The sequence below is a fragment of the Elgaria multicarinata genome, chromosome 3, assembly GCF_023053635.1.
Source record: "Elgaria multicarinata webbii isolate HBS135686 ecotype San Diego chromosome 3, rElgMul1.1.pri, whole genome shotgun sequence".
Lineage (NCBI taxonomy): Eukaryota > Metazoa > Chordata > Lepidosauria > Squamata > Anguidae > Elgaria > Elgaria multicarinata.
The window spans coordinates 145,244,940-145,269,617 of record NC_086173.1 but is presented as its reverse complement, the minus strand read 5'-3'; the positions used below and the strand labels follow the sequence as shown (position 1 = coordinate 145,269,617).

Here is a 24,678-nt window from a genome sequence, read left to right as displayed (position 1 = left end):
GACGGCAGGAAGCGGTGGTGGAGGTGGCCCGGCTCTGCCCTAGCAGCAAAGCAGAACTTGGGCTCCACCCGGTGGCAAGCAGAGGCACCGAGCAAGGAGGCCCAGGCCTACCTTGATGTGGCTTTAATTAGAATTTCTATGTGGAGAAAGTTGGGCGTAATGTTGATTTGGGGGTGGGGGTGGGGGGGAATCCAAATAAAAGATGTCTTGAATTTTTCTATGCATAATCCTATTTTGGAAACAATACCTTGAGTTTGAACCAACATAGGAGAAAATTTGTCTTAAAAACAAATTTATGTTCAGTTTTAGTACTTTAAAATCAGAAATCCTTACATTCTCTCCCGATCTATGTGACATTATAAGAACATAAGAAGTGCCATGCTGGTGGTTTAAAAGAAAACTTTACTTAGCAACATTTAACATATCCTACGATGGGGGAACCAAGCCATCCCATCGTAGGATATGTTAAATGTTGCTAAGTAAAGTTTTCTTTTAAACCACCTGGAGTGTTTCTATTGTCTGTACGCGTGGCTACTCACAGGGAGCTGATTCGGTTGACAACAGGATCAGACCAAGGGTCCATCTAGTCTAGCACTCTGTTTAATGATGCTCCAAAATTTCATGACATGCATTGAAATGGGTAGAAGGAAGGAAAAAAAGCATCTGTGAATAAAAGGGAAAGGTTTTTCTTTTTTAAGTTTACTTCTCTCAAGATTCTTTTACAGAATAGCAGCCTTCCCAAATGTGGTGCCCTTCAGATGTTTTGAACTACAATTCTCATCAGCCCTATCCAGCAGTCAGGGTTTATGGGAGCTGTAATCCAAAACATCTGAAAAGTACCCTGCTGAGCAGGAAAAATATCATTTCTTCAGGATCCTAACTACTGGGACTAGGAGCTTCTGCAGGGCTAGGAGGGTGGTATTCCATAAGACTGCTCAATCCGGACAGTTTTCTGATGGCTGTTGAGGATTTTCCTGTCACCTTGGCAGGCAATTCTGTTGAAGTCCTGGTCGATCTCTGGAATGGAGAAATAGCCAAGGCTGTTGACAAGATCACTCCTGGCAGATAAAGAAATCGGGATTCAATCTGTGCTGGATGGGGTTACTCTCCCCCTGAAGACTCAGACTCACTGTTTGGCTGTACTCTTGGACTCTGCTCTGGGTCTCTGGTGGCACAGCTGAGGCTAATGCATCAACTAGAGATGTCAGATCCGGCCATGGTCACACATGCCTTAGTTACATCTGATATGAACTATTGTAACACTGTGCCTGCAGCTGCCTTCATAAATTGATCAGAAACTTCACTGCCCCCAGAATGCTGTGGCCACTGTTGACCAGGGTCAGTCACAGGGAGGATGTGATTCCCTTGTTACAGCAGCGTCACTGGCTACCAGTCTGTTTTGGGGCAGAATTTGAAGTGCTGGTTATGACCTATAAAGCCCTATATGGCTTGGGACCAGGCTGCTTCCCATTTGAGCTTGCCTGGTACTAAAGATCTTCTGGAGAGGCCCTTCTTTAGAGCCCACTGCCTTCAGATCAGGATGTAACTTGCATTTGTGATTGCAAAGAACTAAGAAGGAATTATAAACCAATTGAAACGAGGCCTTCAGCCAGCAGGTTTGGCATTCCACTTGTTTGTCACAAAGTCTTCTATTTATTAAACACTTCAAGGGCAGATGAATTTGCTAGGGGTGTGTGCTCCGCACCGAAAATCCAGCAGCCAACGGAGCTCCGGAATCACGGTACGGTTAGGGGGTGGTTTTAAAACCGTCAGAAACCGACGGTGAAATTAGATCGTTCAGAGCCCTGAATGGATCCATAGGTATCTGAAGGTTTTTTAGGGACGTTGATGGACAACTAACTGAACACTTCCATATTAGGAAGACACTCGCTGAGGGGAGAGGGAGGGGTAGTTTTGAGATTGACATCTGTGGCTAACCAATACCCACAGTCCCCTCCCTGCCCCCCCTCCAATCACAGTGCTTAGGGGGAAGGATTGCAAATGATATAACCCATTTCCCCCTGCCCTGAAACTCATTTGTTTGCTAGCTCGTGGAGCAAGAAAGAGTCCAAGATCCACTCCCCATATGGACTTCATCTTCTTTCAAGAGAGCTTGCAGAACTTTCAGAAACCTCCTACAAAAATCAAAGTCCCCCATGTGTGTCAACTTGGTACCATATGTTCAAATTATGGGAGCTGTGTCTGAACTAGAATGAAACTACAACCAATTTTCTTCAGTTGAAAAACTGATGTTGACTGAAAGGAAGGATTTAGGAAAAATGGCTCACATTATGAAAATAATGAAAACCATTCCATGCAAATGAGTTGTCCTAGGAAGTGATGATGACTGGCAGACAGTGTAGATCCATACAGTCACACAAGCCAATAGGATGCGGAAAAGAATCTTGTGCCAAAGGCTGATCTGTATATTGCAAGTACGGACGCAACTCAGCTGGGCATAAAGTCAAGAGAAGGGGCAGTGAGAGAAAAGTTTGCTATGATATTAGTATATCTCCTGTTTTGAATATGTTCTTGTCTGACCTCTCATAGGCAGAGCACACACACACCCATTTTACCCCATTAGAGCAAATAATCAGGGAATATAGATATTTTTATAAACTGAAGATGCACAACTGTGCATCAGCAAAGTAAAAGATAAAAGGGCATGTACACTTTCAGATATGTGTGTGCATGTGCGGGGGAATGATTTGATGGGGATTATATATATATATATATATATATATATATATATATATATATATATCCTAAAAATCAAGGGATGAAGGGACTTGATTTAAAGTTGGCATGGCTAAAGCCCTACTGAAGAGCTACCAGGGTGCCAAGTTTCAACTTTTTATCTTTAAAAGTGGTAGAGATGTATGATTATTTTGTTAATTCCCATTAGTTCCCAATTCCAACAGGTAATCCGGCGCAGTGGAGAGACGGATCCCCTCTTTAAAACAGAGTGGAGAACCCACTCAACAGCGCTGTGCCCCAAATTTTGGGGAGGAGCAGACCCGCTCTGCACACCTTTAGAACTTGCCTGACCATTGATATATCAGAATGAAACTTGGTACACACATTCAGGACATTATTCTGCATTTCAAGTTTGAATAATAGCTTGATGTCCCACCCCCATTTGTTTTCAACAAAGGGGATGAAAAATATAATTGCATGGTGATACTTGCCTTGAAGATTGAGATATCAGAATGAAACATTAGTATGCATGTATAAGGATCAAACTTGAACTTGACTCTTGCACCCATTCTCATGGATGCAGGGAGAAATGTAAAGAATAGCACAATGGGATATCTTTCCTTGAATACTAGAAAGATCATGACATTTGGTATGTATATTTACTACCTAATTCTCCATTCAAAGTTCAAATTCTATCAATGAGGGAAGGAAAGATGCAAATCGGAAGAAACGCCTCTCCACGCTGCTTTACTTGTTATTTCAACCGAAGCAAAGACTCTTATTTTTGCAGTGTTTGAATGGGTGGTAAATATGAAACCCACCTTACTATGCTTCCACAGAGCTCACCTTACTTGGGTCAGACCATTCAGACATTACAATAATATACATCTTCAGCCATGGCTGCAATCCTACAAGGGCTGTACAAACTACAAGGAATAATAGTATTCAAAGTTTTGGACTCAAGCCTACACCACAGGAAATGCCAGGCAAGATGAACATAAGATGAGCCACGCTGGATCAGATCGAGGGTCCATCTATTCCAGCACTCTGTTCACACAGTGTCCAACCAGCTGTCAACCAGCGACCAACAAAGAAGGACATGGTGGAACGGCACCCTCCCACCCATGTACCCCAGCAACTGGTGCTTGAAACCCAATCCATATAGAGCTTACTTTGTACAGCTAACTATGGGCTTTGGCCACCTCCCTGTGATTAAGGGTGTGGATAAGTATTTTTATATGTTACTATTATTTGAAGCTCCTTAAATTTTTCCAGATAGGTTAAGCTTTCAACTATTACCATCATTACACCTCTCATTTGAACCCTTTCCAATTTGTTAACGCCAACCTGGTGAATGCAGCGTAAGATTTTCTTCCCACGTAATTTTTAATTTTTTTCTTAACACTTTACACCAAGAGTATCAAAGCTCTTTCAGTCCAGGGGCCGCATTCCAGCTGTGGCCCCTGGATGAAATACCGAATCTAACACCATTATTGTAGTTTAAAGCTTTTACTGCCAGTAACTAAGCCTTAGGAGAGGCATTTAAACATTTTAGAGTGGGAAAGAAAACTATGCAAAAGCTGACAAACCATTTAGTGACAGGAGGCTGGGGGCAGGGCTAGGGGGAAGGGTGTGTGGCTTCTTGGAGAACCTGAGGGCCAGACTGGAACTTCAGGTGCGTCAGATTTGGCCCACGGGCCTGAGATTCAACACCCCTGCTTTATATTGAAGAACATTATCTTCAATAAGAGCCTCATGTGGTGCAGGGTGGTAAGTGGCAGTTACTGCAGCCGAAACTCTCCCCACGGCCTGAGTTCAATCTCAGCGGAAGCTGGTTCTCAGGCAGCTGGCTCAGGTCGACTCAGCCTTCCATCCTTCCAAGGTCAGTAAAATGAGTACCCAGCTAGCTGGGGGAAAGGTAGCCATGACTGGGGAAGGCAATGGCAAACCACCCCGCTACAAAGTCTGCCAAGAAAACGTCAGCGAAAGCAGGCGTCCCTCTAGGAGTCAGTAATGACTCAAGTGCTTGAACTTGACCTCTTTCTTGAACGACACCAGGAATGACTCAAGGTTCCTTTCCTTTTTCCTTATCTTCGATACATGACAAGTACAAAATAGGCTCCGGACATGGGGCGCTTAACCCACAATTTATATTTTCACCAAAGTGTTCTATTTATTTATTTTTTCAAATTACACTCTAAGGCTGCAATCCTATACACACTGACCTGAGAGTAAGCATCACTCAACGCAGTGGGGCTTACTTCTGAGTAAACATACACAGGATTGCACTGCACACCGTAATTACCCAATAAGCATAGGGTTTTGTGCATACTTTGGGAGTGTAATACTTTATCGTTATTTTTTGATGTTTGGAACAAAAGAAGAAAAAAACAATCACAACAGCAACAACACCCCTTCCTTATACTGCAAGAAGAAAAGTATCAGATATCCTCTTCAGAAAAGAAAACACAGCAGGCAGGAAAGTACATCTTCACCATAACGAAAGGGAAAATGTCCTGATGTAAACTGAAGCAGGGGCTTAAAGGGGCTGTTGAAGGAAAGGTCCAAATACTATGTTAGGTACTTCTAGAGCTGTCAAATATTGAGGCAGAAGTCTTTTCTCTTGTTCCTCCAGGGTTTCTTTCAAGGGCATCTCTCAAGTCTTCCATCTGCTCCTGAGCGAAGACTAGTGCCTGATTCTGTATCCAGCTCCCGGGCCCCCTCCTTCCTGATTGGTTCTTTCCTCAGCCAGCATCCCACCTCTCCTGACCATTTTCCCACCTCAGAACTCTCGCCCTGGCTTCAGAGGGTGGCAAGAACCTCTACTGCTCATGCTCAGAAGAGAGCACAGCTGCATGCTTCCCTGGTGATGAGAATCGTGGGGGTGGGAGAGTGGGGAAGAGCCCATTAGCCCCGCCCCCTCCTGAGCTCTTGGCTCCCCTCAACCCTCCACACCAGATTTCCACAACCAGCTGCCCTCTAATTGTTTTGGATGACAACTCCCAGCATTCCTGACCATTGGCCTTGCAGATTGGGGCTGACGGGAGTTAAAGTCCAAAATACCTGGAGAGCACCACATTGGGAAAGGCTGCTTCGCATGCTGGATGGATATATTTTGCCATGGGGAGCCTTCTCTACTCAAGTAGGCTTCCAGCATAATCGGGGTTCTAAATTGTGCGGGGCGCTGACTTGAGTAGAAAAAGCTCCCCAAAGTACAAGTTACCCTCCAACGTGCACAAGGGTTTGGGGTCAGAGACGAGGACATGAGAGAAGGGGCGGAACCAACAGGCCTATCCCTGAGTTCCCCCTCAAAAAAATCTAGTTACCTTGGGAGAGGGGTCTTCCGAACAGGGCTGCATGCACACGCACGCCCACACAGAAAAGTTTAAGTGGAATATATTATGGAGCCCACTTACATTTACCACGTGGGAGCCTTAACATTGACCCCAAACCCAAGATAAAAAAAATAATACTAAGCATTTATATAGCACTTTTAGAACCTTCAAAGCACTTCACCGATAATGTCTTGCTACAACTGTGAGAACAACCCTGTAAAGTAGGTCAGTATTATTATCTCAATACTGCAGATGGCTGAGCCTGAGGCTGAGAGAACAACAGCTTACCTAAGGCCATCTAGCAAGGATGGAGGTGGTGAGATTCAAACCAAGGACTTTCTGATTCGTAGCTCAGTCTCTTAGCCGCTATTCTAATGTCACTTAAAAAACAACTAATCCCGATCTTCAATAATCTCCACTAAAAAGAAAAAGCATTAGAAAAATAATCACATTGACATTTTAAAGCTCTGATGTTGCTATTGCGAGCTGAACTATGCATGCTAAGGACCAAACAGGGTGAGACCCCAAATTGTTCTCAGGCAACGCCAGACAGGGCGTTTAACGGAGTCTGTTTCCTGCTTCTTAGGATACAATGTGGTGGATCAGAGAAGGTGAACAAATGAAGAACATCAGTCAATTTAGCCTAGTATTGAATATTCTGACTAGCAGCGGCGTTCCAAGACAAGGGATCTTTCCAAGCCCCAGGTATCAGGGACCCTTTAAGCTGGAAATGCCAGTGGCTGAACCTGGGACTTTCTGCATGCAAAGCAGGTGATCTCCACCACTGACACACAACTCCTCATCGATTTGATGGACATCCAAAATCAAGGGGCGCTTGGCCTTAGGAAGATGCAGGCTTATAACTCAGGTGCCAAGCAGTCAAAATTCCATAGCCTCATTATCGGGGGGGAAACAGAAACAAGGAGACATACTAGATCCTGTTTTCTTCTTTCTTTTTGCCATGTGGCAAACTCTATTATGAGCAGAGTAAAGGGGATTGTTTTTCAAATGTAGTTTCCCATCAGCAGTAGACAGTGGAGACACAGAGCAGGTCCAATGGATGACGTGTATATGTTTTATGTACTACCACAGCAGAGAAAAGGGGGGAAGTTTACATCACCACAGAGTTTAGGATAGGTATTGATCAGACAAGGTCTCATGGTTGTTTTTCTTTCTTTCTCCTCCACATTTATTAGAGCTTCCAAGGGTTTGGGAACAATCTAATGGAAACTGGAAGGTTTTCTTGAACGACACCAGGAATCTCAAAATTCACAATCTACAGGGCTATTCAAGGAGCTAACATGTCCAAAGGTGCCTTTATTAAAACTAGTAATAAAAAGAAAGTATAGATATTCCACGGAAAATTCTAGGAACCAGTTACAAAATGGATGGAGAGTAAGAACTCTGGAAAGCAGATCTTAACCAGAGCCAGAAGCGGGAAAAGGACAGTAGTAATGGCAGCATATCCAAACTCATTCAAGATCTTATGTCCTTGATGATATTCCTACAATATGAGTTTGAGGTGGTGGGGCAAAAGATCCTTCGGAAGATGAGGAAAGGCTAACTATTTGAGATTCCTGGCTTTACTTCTTGTACAGTAGCTGTAATTGCAGAGATGAACTTCCAGATCCTTTGGAATTATCCAATGTGGGTTTTCTGGTGCCTAGTCAGGTGTGAATTCCGATTAAACCTTTTCCCACATTTCAGGCACATGTAAGGTTTCTCTCCTGTGTGTATTCTCTGATGCTTCTTAAGACATGAGCTTTGGCTGAAGCACTTCCCACACTCTGAGCATTTGTAGGGCTTCTCTCCCGTGTGAATTCTCTGATGCTGGATCAAATCTGAGATCCCACGATAGTTCTTCCCACACTCAGAACACAGATAAGGTTTTTCACCCGTATGGATTCTCTTATGTACAACAAGGTGGGAGCTCTGAGTGAAGCATTCCCCACATTCTCTGCAAATATAAGGTTTCTCTGCTGTGTGTATTCTCAAGTGTCTGATGAGATGGGAGCTGACCAGGAAGCCTTTCAAACAGACAGGGCACCCAAAAGGCTTCTCTCCTGTGTGGATTCTTTGATGAGCAACAAGATTCGAGCTCACGCTGAAACTCTTTCCACAATCAGGGCACTTATACGGTTTCTCTCCGGTATGTATTCTCTGATGTGCGATAAGGGTTGAGCTTTGGGAAAAGCTCTTCCCACACTCAGGACATGTGTAAGGTTTCTCTCCTGCATGGATTCTTTGGTGCTTCACCAGGGCAGAGCTATCGCTGAAGCGTTTCAAACACTCACGACAGACATAAGGTTTTTCCCCGGTGTGAGTTCTTCGGTGTCTGATAAGGGGTGAACACCGTTTGAATATTTTCCCACAGTCAGGGCACTTATAGATTCTTCCACCCTTCTTGACTGTGGCTTTGTTGGATTCCACAGCAGTTCCCTCCCGCGGTACAGCTTTACAACGTCTTTTCTTTGGGACATATCCTTGTATCGCAGTATCACAGGGTTCATCCTCATCCCCAGGATTCTGGAAAACATTTATTTCATATTCTTCCAGAAGGGACTCGCCCTCTTCAGTCTGTTCACAATCCTCCTTTTTCACCAGGATCTCCTCCTCCTCTTTCACCAGGATCTCCTCCTCCTCTTTCACCAGGATCTCCTCTTCCTCTTTCACCAGGATCTCCTCCTCCTGAGGGATTGCTTCCTCTTTCACCAGGTTCCTCTTTTCCTCTTCCTCTAGGTTCTCAAATTCCTCTTCCTTTAAAGGGTTCTCATCTTCCTCTTTCTTTAGAAGGATCTTCTCCTTTTTCACTTGGTTCTCCTCCGCTTTCATCATCTCTAACCTGCTGAAATGAAGAAATATCCTTTATATGTAATACGGTACATTAGCAAAAAGAAGTTGGGAAATCAGGAGCACAACTGGAAGGGAAGTACAACAGGTTGTTTATAGGGAGAAGATCAAATTAAACAGGAGGAGGTGCATTTCCTACATGAGGGAGGGACTGTACCGAGGATTGCTGTTTTATGTAGCTTGATTCTACCAAGCCAGTATATGATATCTAAATCACAATATGGCACCCTGCAAATCTCAACTTTCATTTAAAAAACACACATACGCAAGCATGTATCTAGGCCTTAGTAATCCTTAGGATTTAGCACTTCATAGTGTTCAAGGCAGTTAACATCCATTATTTCAGTAATCTGTACAACAGCCCTGTATAGTAGGCCAGAAGCATTATCCTTTTTTTGCAAATGGAATGGCTGACACTTAACAACTTCCGTAAGATCACTTTGTCTGATTGAGGTTGAGATAAGGTTTGAACAAAGGGCTTTCTGAATCACAGCTCATGCTCTCAGCCACCGTGCTACACCCGCTGTTACGGCTGCAGAGAAGGGAAAACCTATGAGCTGTGTTAACAGAAACCAGAATGGAGATGAGCTCATTGGTTGGGGGCTTCTTAGGACTTCTCAGAAAATCCACATAACCAAGACTTCCTCTCTTATGCCAGTGAAATATGAGGGAAATGAAAGCAGAATCACCAGTGAAAGGAGAGGTGTTAATAGTAATGTGAAGTGGGTAGGTAAGAAGGGTGTATGTGGAAACAGACCATTTCCCCCGCTTTTGGCTCCAATGAGAAAAAACAGAGGTGCATGAATGGAAGGACCTTTGTACATGTCTTTCAGGGAGGAGGGAAACTCACAGCTAATTGTGTCCAAAACAATGTCAGGGATATTATTCATTATTTCCACTTTTATTCTGCCTTACTCCGAGCACCTCCTAGGGCAGGGTGTGAGGTCTGATCATACTACATGAACACAAGAATCTGTCTTAAGCAAAGAGAAGTTCATTTAACCCAGTGGGGTCCTGTTCCAATTGACAGTGGGGCAGGATTTACACTACTGTTTTAAAATGGTATTGAAGTGCACTGACCACTGTTGGAGCCCATGACATTTCAAACCACTTTCAAACCACTTGTGTGCTATCTTTCATAGTTTTATATCCTGCTTGGTGTACATCTGGCTTGGCTCTCCAGGAGTCAGAGAAGAGCATTACCCTGGCTGCGCTCCACTAGATCCCATAACTAAAAAAATCCCATATAAGTATGTATGTATGATGACGACGACGGTTTATAAGTTATATTATCTGGGAATATTGTCTTTGTCTTCATTCTGTGACAGGGTGGATTCAAATTTTCAGGAACGGAATGTGGTTCAGACACACGAAAATGAACATGTGAGATGCCTCATTTGCAAGTGCCCACTTGTCAAAATCTCCTTGCAAGTGAAAAACTATGGCTTCAGGGAGGAGATTCAGGGATGGCTTTAAAAGGGGGTTGGATAAATTCCTGGAGGCAAAGGCTATCAATGGCTACTAGCCCTGTTGGTTGTGTGCTATCTCCAGTATTCAAGGCAGCAAGCCTGTGTGCACCAGTTGCTGGGGGACACGGATGGGACTGTTGCACCATGTCCTGCTTGTTCATCCCTGGCCGATGGCTGGTTGGCCACTGTGTGAACAGAGTGCTGGACTAGATGGACCCTTGATCTGATCCAGTATGGCACTTCTAATGTTCTTAAGATTATATACCAAACCTCCCCCTTGATCTGCTAGATTGTCACCTAAGCTTTTGCATGTGCCTTTAGGTCCTGCAGTCATATTCAAACAAGCAATCCCTTGATATGCACACTATCTAGGCAAGGAGGATGTGGCCAGAGTCCCTTCCTTTTAGGTAGAAATATTTAGGATTAGCCTTCAGGTGCACTTTCATTCAATACCTTTACTGGGAAATGAGTTCTGTTGATATTGATGGGGCTTGATTCCAAACAACTCCCTTTAGAAATGCAGTTCTGAGAGACTCACCAGCTGATTTAACACAGAACGGTGATATCTTGCTATGGCTACATTATTTATTTAGATGTCTAGGAAAGATGCTCTTTGCATATGCTCAGAGTCACACTTGTTCCCCGTGTCCTTCTCTGCTAGCGTTCGAGGGTTGAGCTCTGAGCCCCAAGACACGTTTCGAGTCTCCCATGCTTGCTTCTTCGAAAGTAAGCCCCACTGAGTTCAATGGGGGGGTTTACTCTCACGGAAACGTGCGCATCCTTACAGGCGAATCCCTGGCACAAATCAAGCCCGGCTGGGGTCGATGGCAGAGACTTTGCATTAAATGCGCTCCTGACCCTTCCTCTCTGGACAGCTAGTGCAATAAAACTATTTCCATATTCTGGGTCTTCTCCCTGACCTCTTTCTAAATGATTAACGGGAACCTCTTACTCAAGAATTAATAGCTGCTGCAGCGCCCCGAGGGAACCAATTCCAGGCTGCGACAGTCCCTGCTTCGGTCGGGCTCGCAATGAAAGCTGGAAGCGGAGTCTCCCCCCATTCCTCCCCCGGGATCCTCCGTGGCTGTTCTAGGCCCAGATCTCCCGGGACGCGAAACTGCAGCCCCCTCACGATTTCCTTCTCACGCCGGAGAAGCCACGCGGGGAAAGAAATGAATCCCTACCTCAAAGGGCCTCGCGGGCTGCAGGCACAGTGCGCCGCCTCGGCTCCTTTTGTTCTTCTGCCTCTTCCCCACCCCGGATCTGCTCCTCCGGATTCGTCCGCCGGGCTGGCCACGCACCGCCACCCCGAGCGCTGATCCAGCCCCTTCCTGTGCCGTTTCCATTTGCGTGCCGGGCTGCAACCGCCTCCGCTTCAGCCGCGCAGTCGCTGCTTGCTTGCGAAAGTCGCTCCGGGAGATTTGCGACCCGGAGATTAGCGCCATCAACCTCGGGATCCACCGACCGTTCTTCCAATCATCGCCTCGGGAGAGGGTCCCGCAGCCCCAGAAGTATCAGCCATGAGTCGCGAATTTCCAGACAGCCCGAGAGAATGAGGAACTGCGGGGCGGGCAGCCCGGGAAGAGGGTCTCCTTCTGCCTCTTCTCCCAAGTCCCCCTCACTGTAGGACGTTGCATGCATGACTTCGCCGTGGAAATCCGTTGGAAAGTGCGGAACGAGGCGGAAAGCTGCGGCTACTCGGCCCTTCCCGGTTTTGCCTCTGTGTTGTTATTTTCAATTTCTGCCGTCGTGAATTGCATGCGTAAAGGTTCAAAGGCTGAGGATGGGACACACACAATGCATTGAGCACCCGCACCCCTCGCGCAATGGAGAACCAAAAAATATCTTATCACACAGCACCTAAACTTAGTCCCTGAACTTGTTTTTATGGCCCTTGAAAATAGGGAATTAGGGCATAGTCCTATGAATGTTTGGACGGGGGGGGGGGGAGTAATACTACACCTCCCAGCAAATAGGATCACAACAACAATTGAAGATTGCTCCATAACACTAGAATCAGGTTAATCAGCAGGGGTCTTAGCACTAACAATTAGAAGGCACTGCACAGCTTATTCCCTATTCCAGAGGGAATTTCAGCAGGTGTCATTTATACACATGCATCCAGCACGTGGTGAAATTCCCTCTTCATCACAACAGTTAAAGCTGCAGGAGCTATTCTAGAGTGACCAGATACAAAAGAGGGCAGGGTTTATATACAAATAGCACCTGATGAAATTCCTTTTTCTATTCAGCTGTTAAAGATACAGGAGTCCTGTCCTCCTTTTCATATGGTCATCCTAACCTGGAAAGCACCAGAGGGCTGGACTAAGACGCCAGAAGGGCTGGATTTGGTCACTGAACTTGAGGAGTCCCATCCCTGCTTTAGGGACAGTCCATGAAGTCACGAAGAGTCGGAAACGACTGAACGAATAAACAACAACAAATTCCAACTAGCAACGTCAATCAATGCTATAAAACAGATACACGGGTTTGTTTTTTACATGGTTCCTGCAGGCCTTTCCTGCTGTGCTCTGACCTGATATCAAACAGGTGTGGCATGCTGGCCTGTCTCTCCTTGCAGAAGGGAATGACCTGCATGTTGCTCAGCCAGGTTATTAGGTTTTGCTATTATTGACCGCCAGAGAGCTCTGGTTTTGGGGCGGTATAAAAATGCATTAACAATTGTTGTTGTTGTTAATTTCATTTCTAGAACACCCAATAGCTGAAGAACTGAGCCGTTCGTAAAATTCACATAAAATACAAACAGCATTATACAAACATTACATAATACAACATTATGGCAAAACATAATCTAAAAAAAATAACGTACAAAATTTAAAACAATTTAAACAACTAGAAACAATTTTAATAAACTATTTCAATAATACACATGTTCAAGACAACTGGCATTAAGTGCCCCCATCCTATGCCATTAAATGCATGGACTGGATTCTGTTTTTCCTTTTCCATATTTCTGGACGATTCTGCAAATCCTGGATAAAGTGTAGAGTCAGCAAAAGACAATCACTGAAAGGTCAACTTTGCAGATAGGCTTGATGGAATAATTGGACTATGACATAGTGTTAATTTTTCTATTAGTGCCAATTATGTATTGCATCATTTATACTGAGAAGTGTATATAAAGAGTGTTTGGAATCACTGTAACCAGATTAAATCATCACTCTTGTTGCTGTGAAGCCTATTGTAAGCTGTATATCATGTGACCATATATGAGTATTGAGTTGGACATTGTCTTACCATAACTAATTATATTATGCCAGTAAAGTATTTATTTTTATACACTACAAACAAGAATCGCTGCCTTATATTTTTGAGTCTTTGCTGTGTTCATACTTAAGAGCCGCTGTATACTCTGCTATCACTGTGAGTCTGTATTTTACAGCACGCTTAAGTTCAGTGATTACTCTGACATGTTATGGTCCCAGTATCCCAGACTGGACATAACTTTAGCTCTTAACAGAGAAACAGTAAGACTGGATAAGGAGAGTAGACTAAGTGCCCTGGAGCGTTACTTTTTGAAAGAACTTTTGGGATTTAGACAAGAAAAAGGCTATTTCGAATAGTCTATTGTCTTGCAAAGAGTCACACGGAATCTGGCAAGAGTTGCTTTTGAATTTGAAAAGGGTTCTGAGGATTCTAAGCCGGTCAGTCCCTAAAAGGAAATTCAAGCAACTGTAAAAGGGTTGAAAAACCAACCAAGTTGAAGTTCTGGCAATTCAATTGGGAAGCAATGTATCAATGAAACTACTCACTGATGTAAATTATCTTACATGGTCTTTCAAGATTGAAATGAGCTTAAGTTCATGACAAGTAAGCTTAAGTTCATGACAAGTAAGTGCGTATAGCAGTGCAGCCTTAAATTATCTAGTTGATTGGACTTTATGCCCTTCTTGACATAAAGCTACACCACCCACAATATGCCATTCATGTTTGTTTTGTTTTAGCATCCAGCATTTCAGCTCCAACTTGGCTGAGAGGTTTGTAAAATTTGCAGGGAAATGCCTTTGTTCTGTGCATTTCCCCCTATGGCTTCTGTAACAAGCATTCATGATCTCATACATGCTCATTACTACATTCTACCTAGAACGTTTACACATTCATGCTTTAGGACTGTATTGCTCCAAACTAGGCGCTCCCCAGCTTGTTAGTTTCCCGCATGAAGTCAAGTTTAAAAGCAGGTCTATGCTGTTAAAATATATTAAATCCCTGGTTTATGGTTCCATTACAGTTCAAATAGGGTCTGTTTTGGGTGGTATAGACTGGTATTCCCCAGCACCTAACACAACTAGTATGGCAGGATATGTTATGGAAACATGTTATTCTGACTTGCTTGCCTATTGCTTTTGTGGACTGCTGCTGCATTTATTTCTGTTTATTCTATTGGTTTTGTTATTGCTTGTTAATGCCTTGACAACTGTCCTGTGTAAAGGTGGGACAGAATTGTTTAAATATAAATAAAGTGGACATTGCTACCATTTTAAAGATATTTATCTTGTGTTTTTGAGCACATGGTTGCCTTTTGTGTTGCTGCAGCTATAGAAACTCAGCACAACTATGCTAGCACAGGCAGAAGGCAGACCTGGATTTAGTGGTAGATCTCAGCGATTTGCAGTAGATTGACAAAGATTTCTGGCTCCCAATGATTTAACAATAGCAGCAGCAAAATGATTCCCCTTCCTGACCTAAATTATACTGCTGAAATTAATAAAGTTTGTGATTAGAATCATAGAATAGTAGAGTTGGAAGGGGCTTATAAGGTTATTGAGTCAAACCCCCTGCTGAATGCAGGAATCCACCTTAAAGCATACCTGACACATGGCTGTCCAGTTGCATCTTGAATGCCTGTAGTGTGGGAGAGCCCACAACCTCCCTAAGCCATTGGTTCCATTGTCGTACTGCTCTAACAGTCAGGGAGTTTTTCCTCATGTCCAACTGGAATCTTCCTTCCTGTAACTTGAGCCCATTAGTCCATGTCCTGCACTCTGGCATGACTGAGAAGAGATCCTGGCCCTCCTCTGTGTGACAACGTTTCAAGTATTTGAAGAGTGCTATCATGTCTCCCCTCAGTCTTTTCTTCTCAAGGCTAAACATGCCCAGTTCTTGCCATTAGCAGGAGTCTTTTTTTTTCTTTTTCTTTTTGGGATGACTGTAAACCTCCATTCAGTTTTGTAATCTATCAAAACAAATTCCTGGACTCAGAATTCTTTGATTTGAAGTGTCTTTCTTTTGCACTAGGCTCCAGTTGGTGGATCACAGGCTTCTAGTAAAAAAGCAAAGCCTGAAGTCTGCCCTACCCAAGTTGGACTGTGACCCTGCAATAAGTTGGACCTTGTAGTATATGCAACTTGTCCTTTAGTAATGTGCTATATCCAGGGGAGGACAGAAGGGAAAAGAAGACTCACTTCCTTCAGTTTCTGAAAACAGTTCCTTGGGTAATTCAGGTCAGTACAAAGATATTTTATTAGCAGAAGTCATTTTGCCAAAACGTATCAGACATTGGGATAGGGGAAGTGGGTTAGGGGAGAAAGTGAGAAGAGGGACACCTCTCACACTTGTAAGAGAAAGTTTCATGTTCTTTCATCTATATATTGTCCACCACCATCCATCACTTGTGTCAGATGAGGTGACAATTGTGTCATCATTTTCTATAACCATAACAGTTCCCAAGTACAATGATTTCATTACTGTGTAGCCCTCTTCAAGCATTCAAGCCTCATGCCAGAACTGAAGAGACCCTCAGATCAAAAGCCATTTCAATTCGGTGTGTGGCTTGAAGGTCTGTAGAGGGATTAATTGATACAGAAAAGGTGGAGAATGTTTTAGAAAGACCAACATGTGAAAAAATGCACTGAACCATTCAACAAGTTGTCCTAATACATATTTTCAAGGGCAATGATTTTTCACTTTGGATCATTGCAGCATAAAATGCGAGATTAGATGAGAAACCGCGGAAGAAACTACAAATGCTGAGCCTAAGAGGGATGTGGAGAAGAAACATGTGTTAATGGAGGTCACACATGCAAAATACTACTACCGTAAGGAAGCAGTTGCGCCTTTCTCAGCTACCGAATTATAAACTGTAGTGTAAGGGCCCATCATCCCCAAACCCACAGTGTTTGGACGGTTAAAAAATGACACACAGAGACTGCAACAAGAACAAACATTTGTAACAGATAACCTAGTAGCAGTGCATAAATATATAGTAAGTAGAATTCCCAGATAGCTGTATACATTCATTGCTATTTTTCTAGTGCATAGTTAGAAAGGTGGAAACGCCAACAGTAACTGTGCCAGATTCTCTGGCGGCCAGAATGCTGAGAGCTATCACTGTAGGGGACATGATCCAGTGGCTGAGATCAGCCAGCGCAGGGCTCTTGTACTGTGGGAGAGACAATGGCTTATGTGTGTGCAGTTCTTTAACGGTGGATCACTTCTGATCTGGGTTTGGGGGGGGGCGCTTTAAAAAAGTACCGAGTTCAACCTTACCTCGACCATTCAAATTTGAGCAGTTCTGCTCCCATTCTCCCCCCACCCCCAATAATATAATATGGTTTTGAGCTCAGGCTGGAGCTTTTTCCCAGCTCACACAGTCAAGTTCTCATAGAGCTTTTCTCCTTTGTGAATTCTTCAAGAGCTGGTTCAGAAACACCCCTTTCCCTTTGGTGATAGAAGACCTCTTGGGCATGCGCTAGTTCAGAAAAATCGCATATCTGAATTGCCCTGCACGTTAAAAACTCCTTGCACATGGTTACCTAGCGTATCAGAAAGGACAGGCTAAAACCTCTCTTCCTGAGATGCTAGCTCTCCACATGAAGCCATTTTTTTCTACGTAGTTAGTGAACTGGTACAGTCCTGTGAGGGTTGTACCTTATATTCTGTGTTTCTGCACCAAATGAACTGGCTCTTACTCTTAATAAAACCAGATAATTAAACAGAGTCTTTTCCTACAGTCAGTGCTACCATGTTTATGATGTTTTTCCTTCTGTGTGGATTTTCTGATGTTTCAGGAGACCAGTGGAATTGCAGAAGCTTTTCCCACACTCTGAACATTTATATTTTCCCTCCCCCATGTGGGTTTTTTCATGGGCAGTAATGTTTGATCGCTGACTGAATCTTTTCCCACAGTCTAGGCATTCGTAGGGTTTCTCCCCCGTGTGCGTTCTTTCGTGGATTATAAAGCTCTCTCTCCGATTGAAGCTTTTACCGCAGTCTGAGCATTTATATGGCTTCTCACCTGTGTGGATTCTTGCGTGCTCTTTAAGGAGCGACCGATAATTAAAACTCTTCCCGCAGATGGAGCATGCAAATGGTTTCTCTCCCGTGTGGGTTCTCTCATGTTCGATAAGGTGCGATCTCCGACTGAAATTCTTCCCACACTCTGAGCACGTGTGTGGCTTCTCCCCTGTGTGGATTCTATGGTGCCTAGTAAGGTGCGATCTCCGACTGAAACTCTGCCCACACTCCAAGCAGTTGTACGGTTTCTCTCCTGTGTGGATCCTCTCGTGGACCAGATGGGCCGAGGCATGGTTGAAGTTTTTCCCACAATATGAGCATCTGTATGGCTTCTTTCCTGCCTGGACGTTCAAGTTTTTAAGAGGATCGGTACTCTGGCTGGAGCTTTTCCCACTGTCCGCAACTGACTTTTTTCTTTCCCCCTCCTCCTCAAGTGCCTCACACAAAGTGCTTTTGTTTAAACTGTTCTCCCCTTCATAAAGAAAGGCTTTTTTTGCCGTCTGCTCTAGGAGGCTTCTCTGGTGCCTCTCTGCTGGCTGCTGACTTCCTGACGTCACTTCCATCTCAGGAAAGTGGAATTCCTTCCTTCCAGCTGCCAGCTGAATTCCAGGCCTCTCTCCCATCTCAGGAAATAGGAAGATGCTCCCTTTAGCCCTTTTCAGCGACATCCTCTTGCGCTCCATTTGCTCCAGCCTTTCCAGCTGAAGATTCTCCTCCTCATTCTCACTCACTTGGCCATTGCCTGCTGGAATGAACAATCACAAAGTGAATTTGTCAGGAGGGCGTCTAGCTCGGTAGAAAAATGCAGGCTTTGAAAGCAGAAGGACCCACATTCAGCTTCCAATTTCTCCAATTAAAACAATCTTAGATAACAGGGCTGAAGTTTAGAAAGACCTCCATCTAAGATCCTGGAGAACCAGACTAAACTAACAATAGGCAACCTGGCGCCCTCCAAATATTTTCGATTACAATTCCTATCATCCTCGAATATTGCCCATGCTGGGAGTTGTAATCCAAAACATCTGGGAAGGGCACTGGGTTGCCTACCCCTGTACTAGCTGAACCAACTGACTCAGAAGAACAGCACCTTAATGTGGTCGTTGAATCGTATCCCGTATTGGGGTGAACAGGAGCCTCTTAACTGGCAACTATTTATTTATTTATTACATTTATATCCCACCTTTCTTCCTTTGTGGAACTCAAGGTGGCTACATGGGAATCCCAGGTTTATCTCCCCTCCAAGCATTGACCAGATCCAGATCTGCTTTGTTTCAGCAATGTTCTTTCAGACCATGCTCCAGAACAAGGGATCCAACTCTGCCTATGCATTCCAAATAAAAAATTGGTCAGCAGAGAGCGAGCAGCATCCAGGAGGTTGTTCAGGAAAGATCAAGATGACAGAGCTTCACTTGTTATCAAGTTTCCCTCAATCCTTTCCTGGATAAGCACGATTCTGGTCATTCCATTATGCTCACTCTTGTCAACCGATCATTCCACTAGCTAGATACCCCAGTTTGTCCTCTTCCTCCAAAGACCCAGCAGCATTCCTAATAGAACAGCTGTGGGCAGAAGGTAGATCTCCAACTCCCAGAAGCCCTTGCCAGCATGGTCAATGGTCCAGAATCCTGGGAACTCAAGTCCAAAAGTCTGAAGATCTACTTTCTGCCCACCCCTGGCACAGAGTTCCATCTTATCTGCCCACTCACCCACCCCCGGCTCCAGGAACCTTGTAATATGACTCACGTACACAGTAAATTCTTACCCAGCAAGCTGGCTATCCTTTCGCCCTCTTGCATGGCCACCATGTACAGCTGCATCTTCAAAGGGTCTGTCTTAGAGAAATTAACAGCCACTTTTTCAACTGGCCCTGGCACCTGAATCAAAAGTAGGGATACAGTTCAGATCATAGTGACAGGTTTGGGAGGGGCAAATGATCCAGTTCCAAATTGATTTCTACCCCACCTAACAGTCTTACTGCAATCAGTGAGGCCAGGAAATAAGCCTGGCTTCCCATCTGAATTAGGGGAGCAGAGAAATGATATCCTGAAATGGGCATTCATAAACAGCCCCCAGGTCTACATTCCTGCAGCTGCAGGCACTCTGATTAGGTTTTCCAGGGTTAAAAAACAACAACAACAATAAAAAACCCTCTCACCTGCTGGTCCCATCTCTCGTTCTCTTGCAGCTTCCATGAGAACACGTCCGCCAAGGTCACGGCCTGGGCGCAGGTCTCTGGTCCATGCTTCCTGACCCAGATCTGCATTTCCTCTGGCAATATGGCCAGGAACTGCTCCAGGATCAGAAACTCCAGGATCTGCTCCTTTGTGTGTTTCTCCGGCCGCAGCCATCGATAGCAAAGGTCCTGGAGCTGGCTGCAAACTTCTCGGGGTCCCTCAGCCTCCAGGTAGCAGAACTGCCTGAACCGCCGGCGCCATATCTCCAGGCTCACCATGTCCTCCTCATCCGCCAGATCTTCCTTCTTCACTTGGAGCCTTGCAGCATCCAGGCTCTGATAGGCCTGAGTGGCTTCATCACTGAAGCCTGGCAAGCTTTGGGTCATCCTCTCTTCTCTAGGCCAGTGGATGGCATCAGCTATTCTCCTGAAGGAAGCCTGGAAAGTTTTGGAATGGTCCCATCGAGTGGGCAGCAGTGGCTTCCTCCGGGACTTCACTGCCTTCTGGGAATCCGGCTGCTGGGTTTCCCGGTGATGTTGTAGACTTTCATCAGCCATCTGGCTGGTATCTTGCAGAGCTGTCTCATCGGGCACCTGTTGAGCCTTTTGTGGGGCTGTCTCATCTTGAACAGCAGAAGGGGCTCCTCCACCCTCGTTCAACATCTCCTGTGTCTGGGGTCCTGTTGGCTCCTGTTTCTCCATTTTCTATTCCTGTCTGCAGTCCCAGAGCTGCAAAAAAAATCCAATTTTTAGTAAGTGCAAAGAGGTGAACGTTAGGCAAAAATAGCCACCAACCAGGATTTGGGTAGAAATGCAAACCATTTCTTCAAAATGTCAGCCCAGCCACTGCCAAGGCAACACACAGAGTTTTGGGAAAGGCATAGAAAAATGATCAAATATTTCACAACTGCATTCATGCATAACTATTGTGGGTAGTTTTAGACAACTCAAAAAAGACACAACAGAATGAATCTGGGTTCAAATCCTCACTCAGCCATGAAGCTCAACAGGTGACTTTGGGCTAGTCACTGTCCTGCGAGCCTAACATACCTCACAGGGTTGTTGTGAGGATAAAATGGGGAGAGGCGGAACCATGTATGCTGCCTTGAGCTTTTCGGAGGAAAGATGGAATATAAATATAAATAAATAAATAAATAACATGCCATCTGCAGAAGCTGAGCCAACCAAGGGGAATCTCATAGAAGGGTGCAGTATAATGATGTATTGTGAAACATTGGTTGTTAAATATAATTGCCACTAAGTTGCACCCAGTGAAATGCCCATCATGAAACCTCTTTGTTAATTCTGGCATTATTCTAATTCAGCATTTGGATTTTAAATAGCAGAAATATTTATTATTTATTTAGAATATTTATATACCGCTCCCCATTGAAAAATTTCAGAGCGGTGTACAAGGTAAAATGAAAATAAAAACAGAATAAAACAGTTAAAACAAAATTTAAAAAGAAGCAAAAACAGAAATCCAAGGCTGCATGTTAAAGACAGGCTTCTTGGAATAAAGATGTTTTCAGGAGGCGCCGAAAGGAGTACAAGGTTGGAGCTTGCCTGACCTCCAGAGGCAGGGAGTTCCACGGGAGGGGCGCCACCACGCTGAAGGCTCTTTCCCTGGTGGATTCCAATCGGAGGATGGATCTAGGTGGAACCACCAGGAGCAGGCCCTCGGATGACCTCAGTGACCGGGCAGGTTGGTAAGGGAGAAGGCACTCTCTCAGGTATCCTGGTCCCAAGTTGTTTAGAGCTTTGTACACAAGTACAAGAACCTTAAACCTGGCCCGGTAGCGAATAGGCAGCCAGTGCAGTTCCCTCAGCAGAGGAGTTACATGCTGGAAAGGGGCAACTCCAGACAACAGCCGAGCTGCAGCATTCTACACTAACTCCAGCTTCCGGAGCAGCTTCAAGGGCAGCCCCACATAGAGCACGTTGCAGTAATCCAATCTTGGGGTTGCCAATGCCTGTACCACCATGGCCAAGCTATCCCTGTCCAGGAGAGGCTGTAGTTGGTGAACCAACCAAAGATGGTAAGAGGCACTCCGAGCTGTGGCAGCTACTTGAGCCTCCAACGACAGAAATAGGTCTAAGAGTACCCCCAAACTACAAACCTGTTCTTTCAGAGGCAGTGCAACCCCATCCAGAACAGGCAATGAGCCTGTCTCCTGGACTCGGGAACCACTCACCCACAGGCCTTCCGTCTTGCCAGGATTCAGTCTCAGTTTATTGGCCCTCATCCAGCCCATTACTGAGTCTAGGCACTGGTCCAGGACCTGCACAGCCTCACCTGATTCAGTTGTCACAGGGAGATAGAGCTGGGTGTCATCAGCGTATTGATGGCATTTAGCTCCAAATCCCCTAATGACCGCTCCCAACGGCTTCATATAGATGTTAAATAACATTGGGGACAAGATGGTGCCCTGCGGCACTCCATAGCTCAATTGCCAAGAGGCCGAGGACTGGTCACCCAATGCTACTCTCTGAAAACGACCCCGTAGGTAGGACCGGAACCAGTGTAACACAGTGCCTCCGATGCCCATCCCACGGAGTCGATCCAGGAGGGTACCATGGTCGATGGTATCAAAAGCCGCCGAGAGATCGAGCAGGATTAACAGGGTTGCATTCCCCCTGTCCCTCTCTCGATAAAGGTCATCCATCAGGGCGACCAAGGCTGATTCAGTCCCGTAACCAGATCGGAACCCAGACTGGAATGGGTCTAGATACTCAGTATCCTCCAAGAGTGCCTCCGCCACAACCCTCTCAAGTACCTTCCCTAAAAAAGGAGTGTTAGCAACTGGGCGGTAGTTGCCTAATACCGTCGGGTCCAGGGTGGGCTTATCAAATAAATAAGATTAAAAAGGAAAGAAATTCCTTCCCTTTAGTACTTATAACTAAAAAACAGTCTCAAACTCAGATTTCAGTGATATCTGGCACCCTCACTTTGTTGTGGAAGCTGCTTCATTCTGAGTGGCACCATTCTGGGCTTAATGAATCCAGGTGAGCTCTACCATAACAGTTCTGAATTCACAGCCTATGAAGCAAGGCCCTTAGCTAAGTGTTAAAGTACATCCTTTACATAAGAGCAGTCATGCTGAAACAGACCAAGGGTCCATCTAGTCCAGCGTTCGATTGACACAGTGGCCAACCAGCTGTCAATCAGGAACCCACAAGCAGGACACGGTGCAACAGCACCATCCCACCCATGTTCCCCAGTTACTTCCTCTGATACTGGAGGTGGCACATAGCTATCGGGATTAGCAGCCATTGAAAGCCTTCTCCTCCAGGAATTTATCTAACCTCCTTTTAAAGTCATCCAAATTGGTGGCCATCACTACATCATGTGGAAGCAAATTCTACTTGAATCTTTCACTAAAAGAAGCTGGGCTGAAAGTCTTGGAAAACTGCTGATGCTCAAGCATACACAGTATTGGGCCAGATAGAACAAGGGGCTTATTTGGCACAAGACCTCTCCTGATAACTTAAATTGGCCCAGAATATATACTGTATTTCTACAACCTGCTCGCAGAGTGGGCCCAGAACTCAGTAGTCGAACCTCATGCTTTGCAGAAAATCCCAGGTTTACTGCCTGGCATCTGCAGTCCAAGGGCCTCAAGCAGCAGGTGAGGAGAAAGACTGGGGAGAGATGTTAGTCATCAGTGCAGACCAGACTGGTCTGCCTCAGTGCAAGACTGACTGCTGTGACAGGGCATCAAGGAATGCCTCCTCTGAGTTCAGCATGCACTCTGAGATGCCTTCACTGTCCTCTGTCCTTTGATACCTCGCTCTGTCGATCCGGAACCGGAGATGGGATATCTGGAGACTTTCGCTGCTAGAAATCCTTCTGCAGCCTTTGGTCTCCTCCTGGTTTTCCTCTACCTTCAACGCAGCCAGGATTTCTTCCGCTTCCATTAGCCGATAGGCGCCTTTGAAATCACAGCTCTGCACCTTCAGCTCATTACAATCTGCATTGTTGTTTTGGTTTTGTCCAAAGCTGCAAGGTGATATTTCCAAAAAGTAAATTCTTACCGGAACAAAGGGTTGGGGACGGCAAGAGGGAAGGACAGGAAGGTGGCCCGATCATTTCCTGCTCGGTCTAGGAATCACAGCTCTGTAGATTTAACCCATCGATCGTTTTTAGAACAAGATCGACGAAATCGTGTGAGACTAGGCCAGCCTTGGCCAACTTGGTGCCCGCTAGATATGTTGGACTATAGGCCCCAACATCCCCAGCCAGCATGGTCATTGGAAATAGCAGAGGCTGGGATATCTTGCTATGTTGCAGCCCCAAGGATAGAAATTCTCACTCAGCACCTAGCAGCCGCTGTGTTATTCTTGAGTATCCCAAGATAACTGTAATAACTTTATATGCGTGCATTGTTTTTTAAAAATGGTTTTATTACTATTTTTACAAACATTAATGTTTGTAAGTTTAATAAACTTTTCAACAAATATTAACACACCTCACATCTGCCTCTGGTCATCACAAACATTACAGATCTAGCATGTTCTGGTGTCACAGTACAAAAAAATCCTGAAGCTTGGGGTTCCCATGGTTTTTCCTTGTTGACTGTGTAAATACTTTCCAGACATCTTGTTCAGAGATTTCTGGCCAGTGAATGCTTCATGGGAGTCTCAAAGTGGCACAACCCCACCCACCCCCATACCTAGCGTTGTAGATCCACATGTTGTTGGGTATGTGTGTGTGTGTGTGTGTGTGTGTGTGTGTGTGTATATATATATATATATATATATATATATATATATATATATATATATTCATAAGTACAGTAACCAGCAGAGAAGAATCCACAGTAAACAAAGTGTGAAAGTGTGTAGTGGAAATATGGGAAGACAAAGGTTATCTTGAGGAATTAAAGGTGTCCAAAATTTG

General features: G+C 44.8%; 1 protein-coding gene across 1 annotated transcript; it reads right to left on the bottom strand.

Moving 5' to 3' along the window:
* Positions 1-4,870: 4,870 nt before the first annotated feature.
* Positions 4,871-23,586, bottom strand: LOC134395478 (zinc finger protein 493-like). Its single transcript, XM_063121641.1, has 6 exons — positions 23,566-23,586; positions 19,761-20,507; positions 19,368-19,479; positions 17,351-18,350; positions 11,536-11,682; positions 4,871-8,877 (listed from the first exon to the last, which is right to left on the bottom strand). Exons 2-6 carry the CDS (start codon positions 20,478-20,480, stop codon positions 7,671-7,673), a joined length of 3,186 nt encoding a protein of 1,061 aa, XP_062977711.1. The 5' UTR covers positions 20,481-20,507; positions 23,566-23,586; the 3' UTR covers positions 4,871-7,670.
* Positions 23,587-24,678: the final 1,092 nt, after the last annotated feature.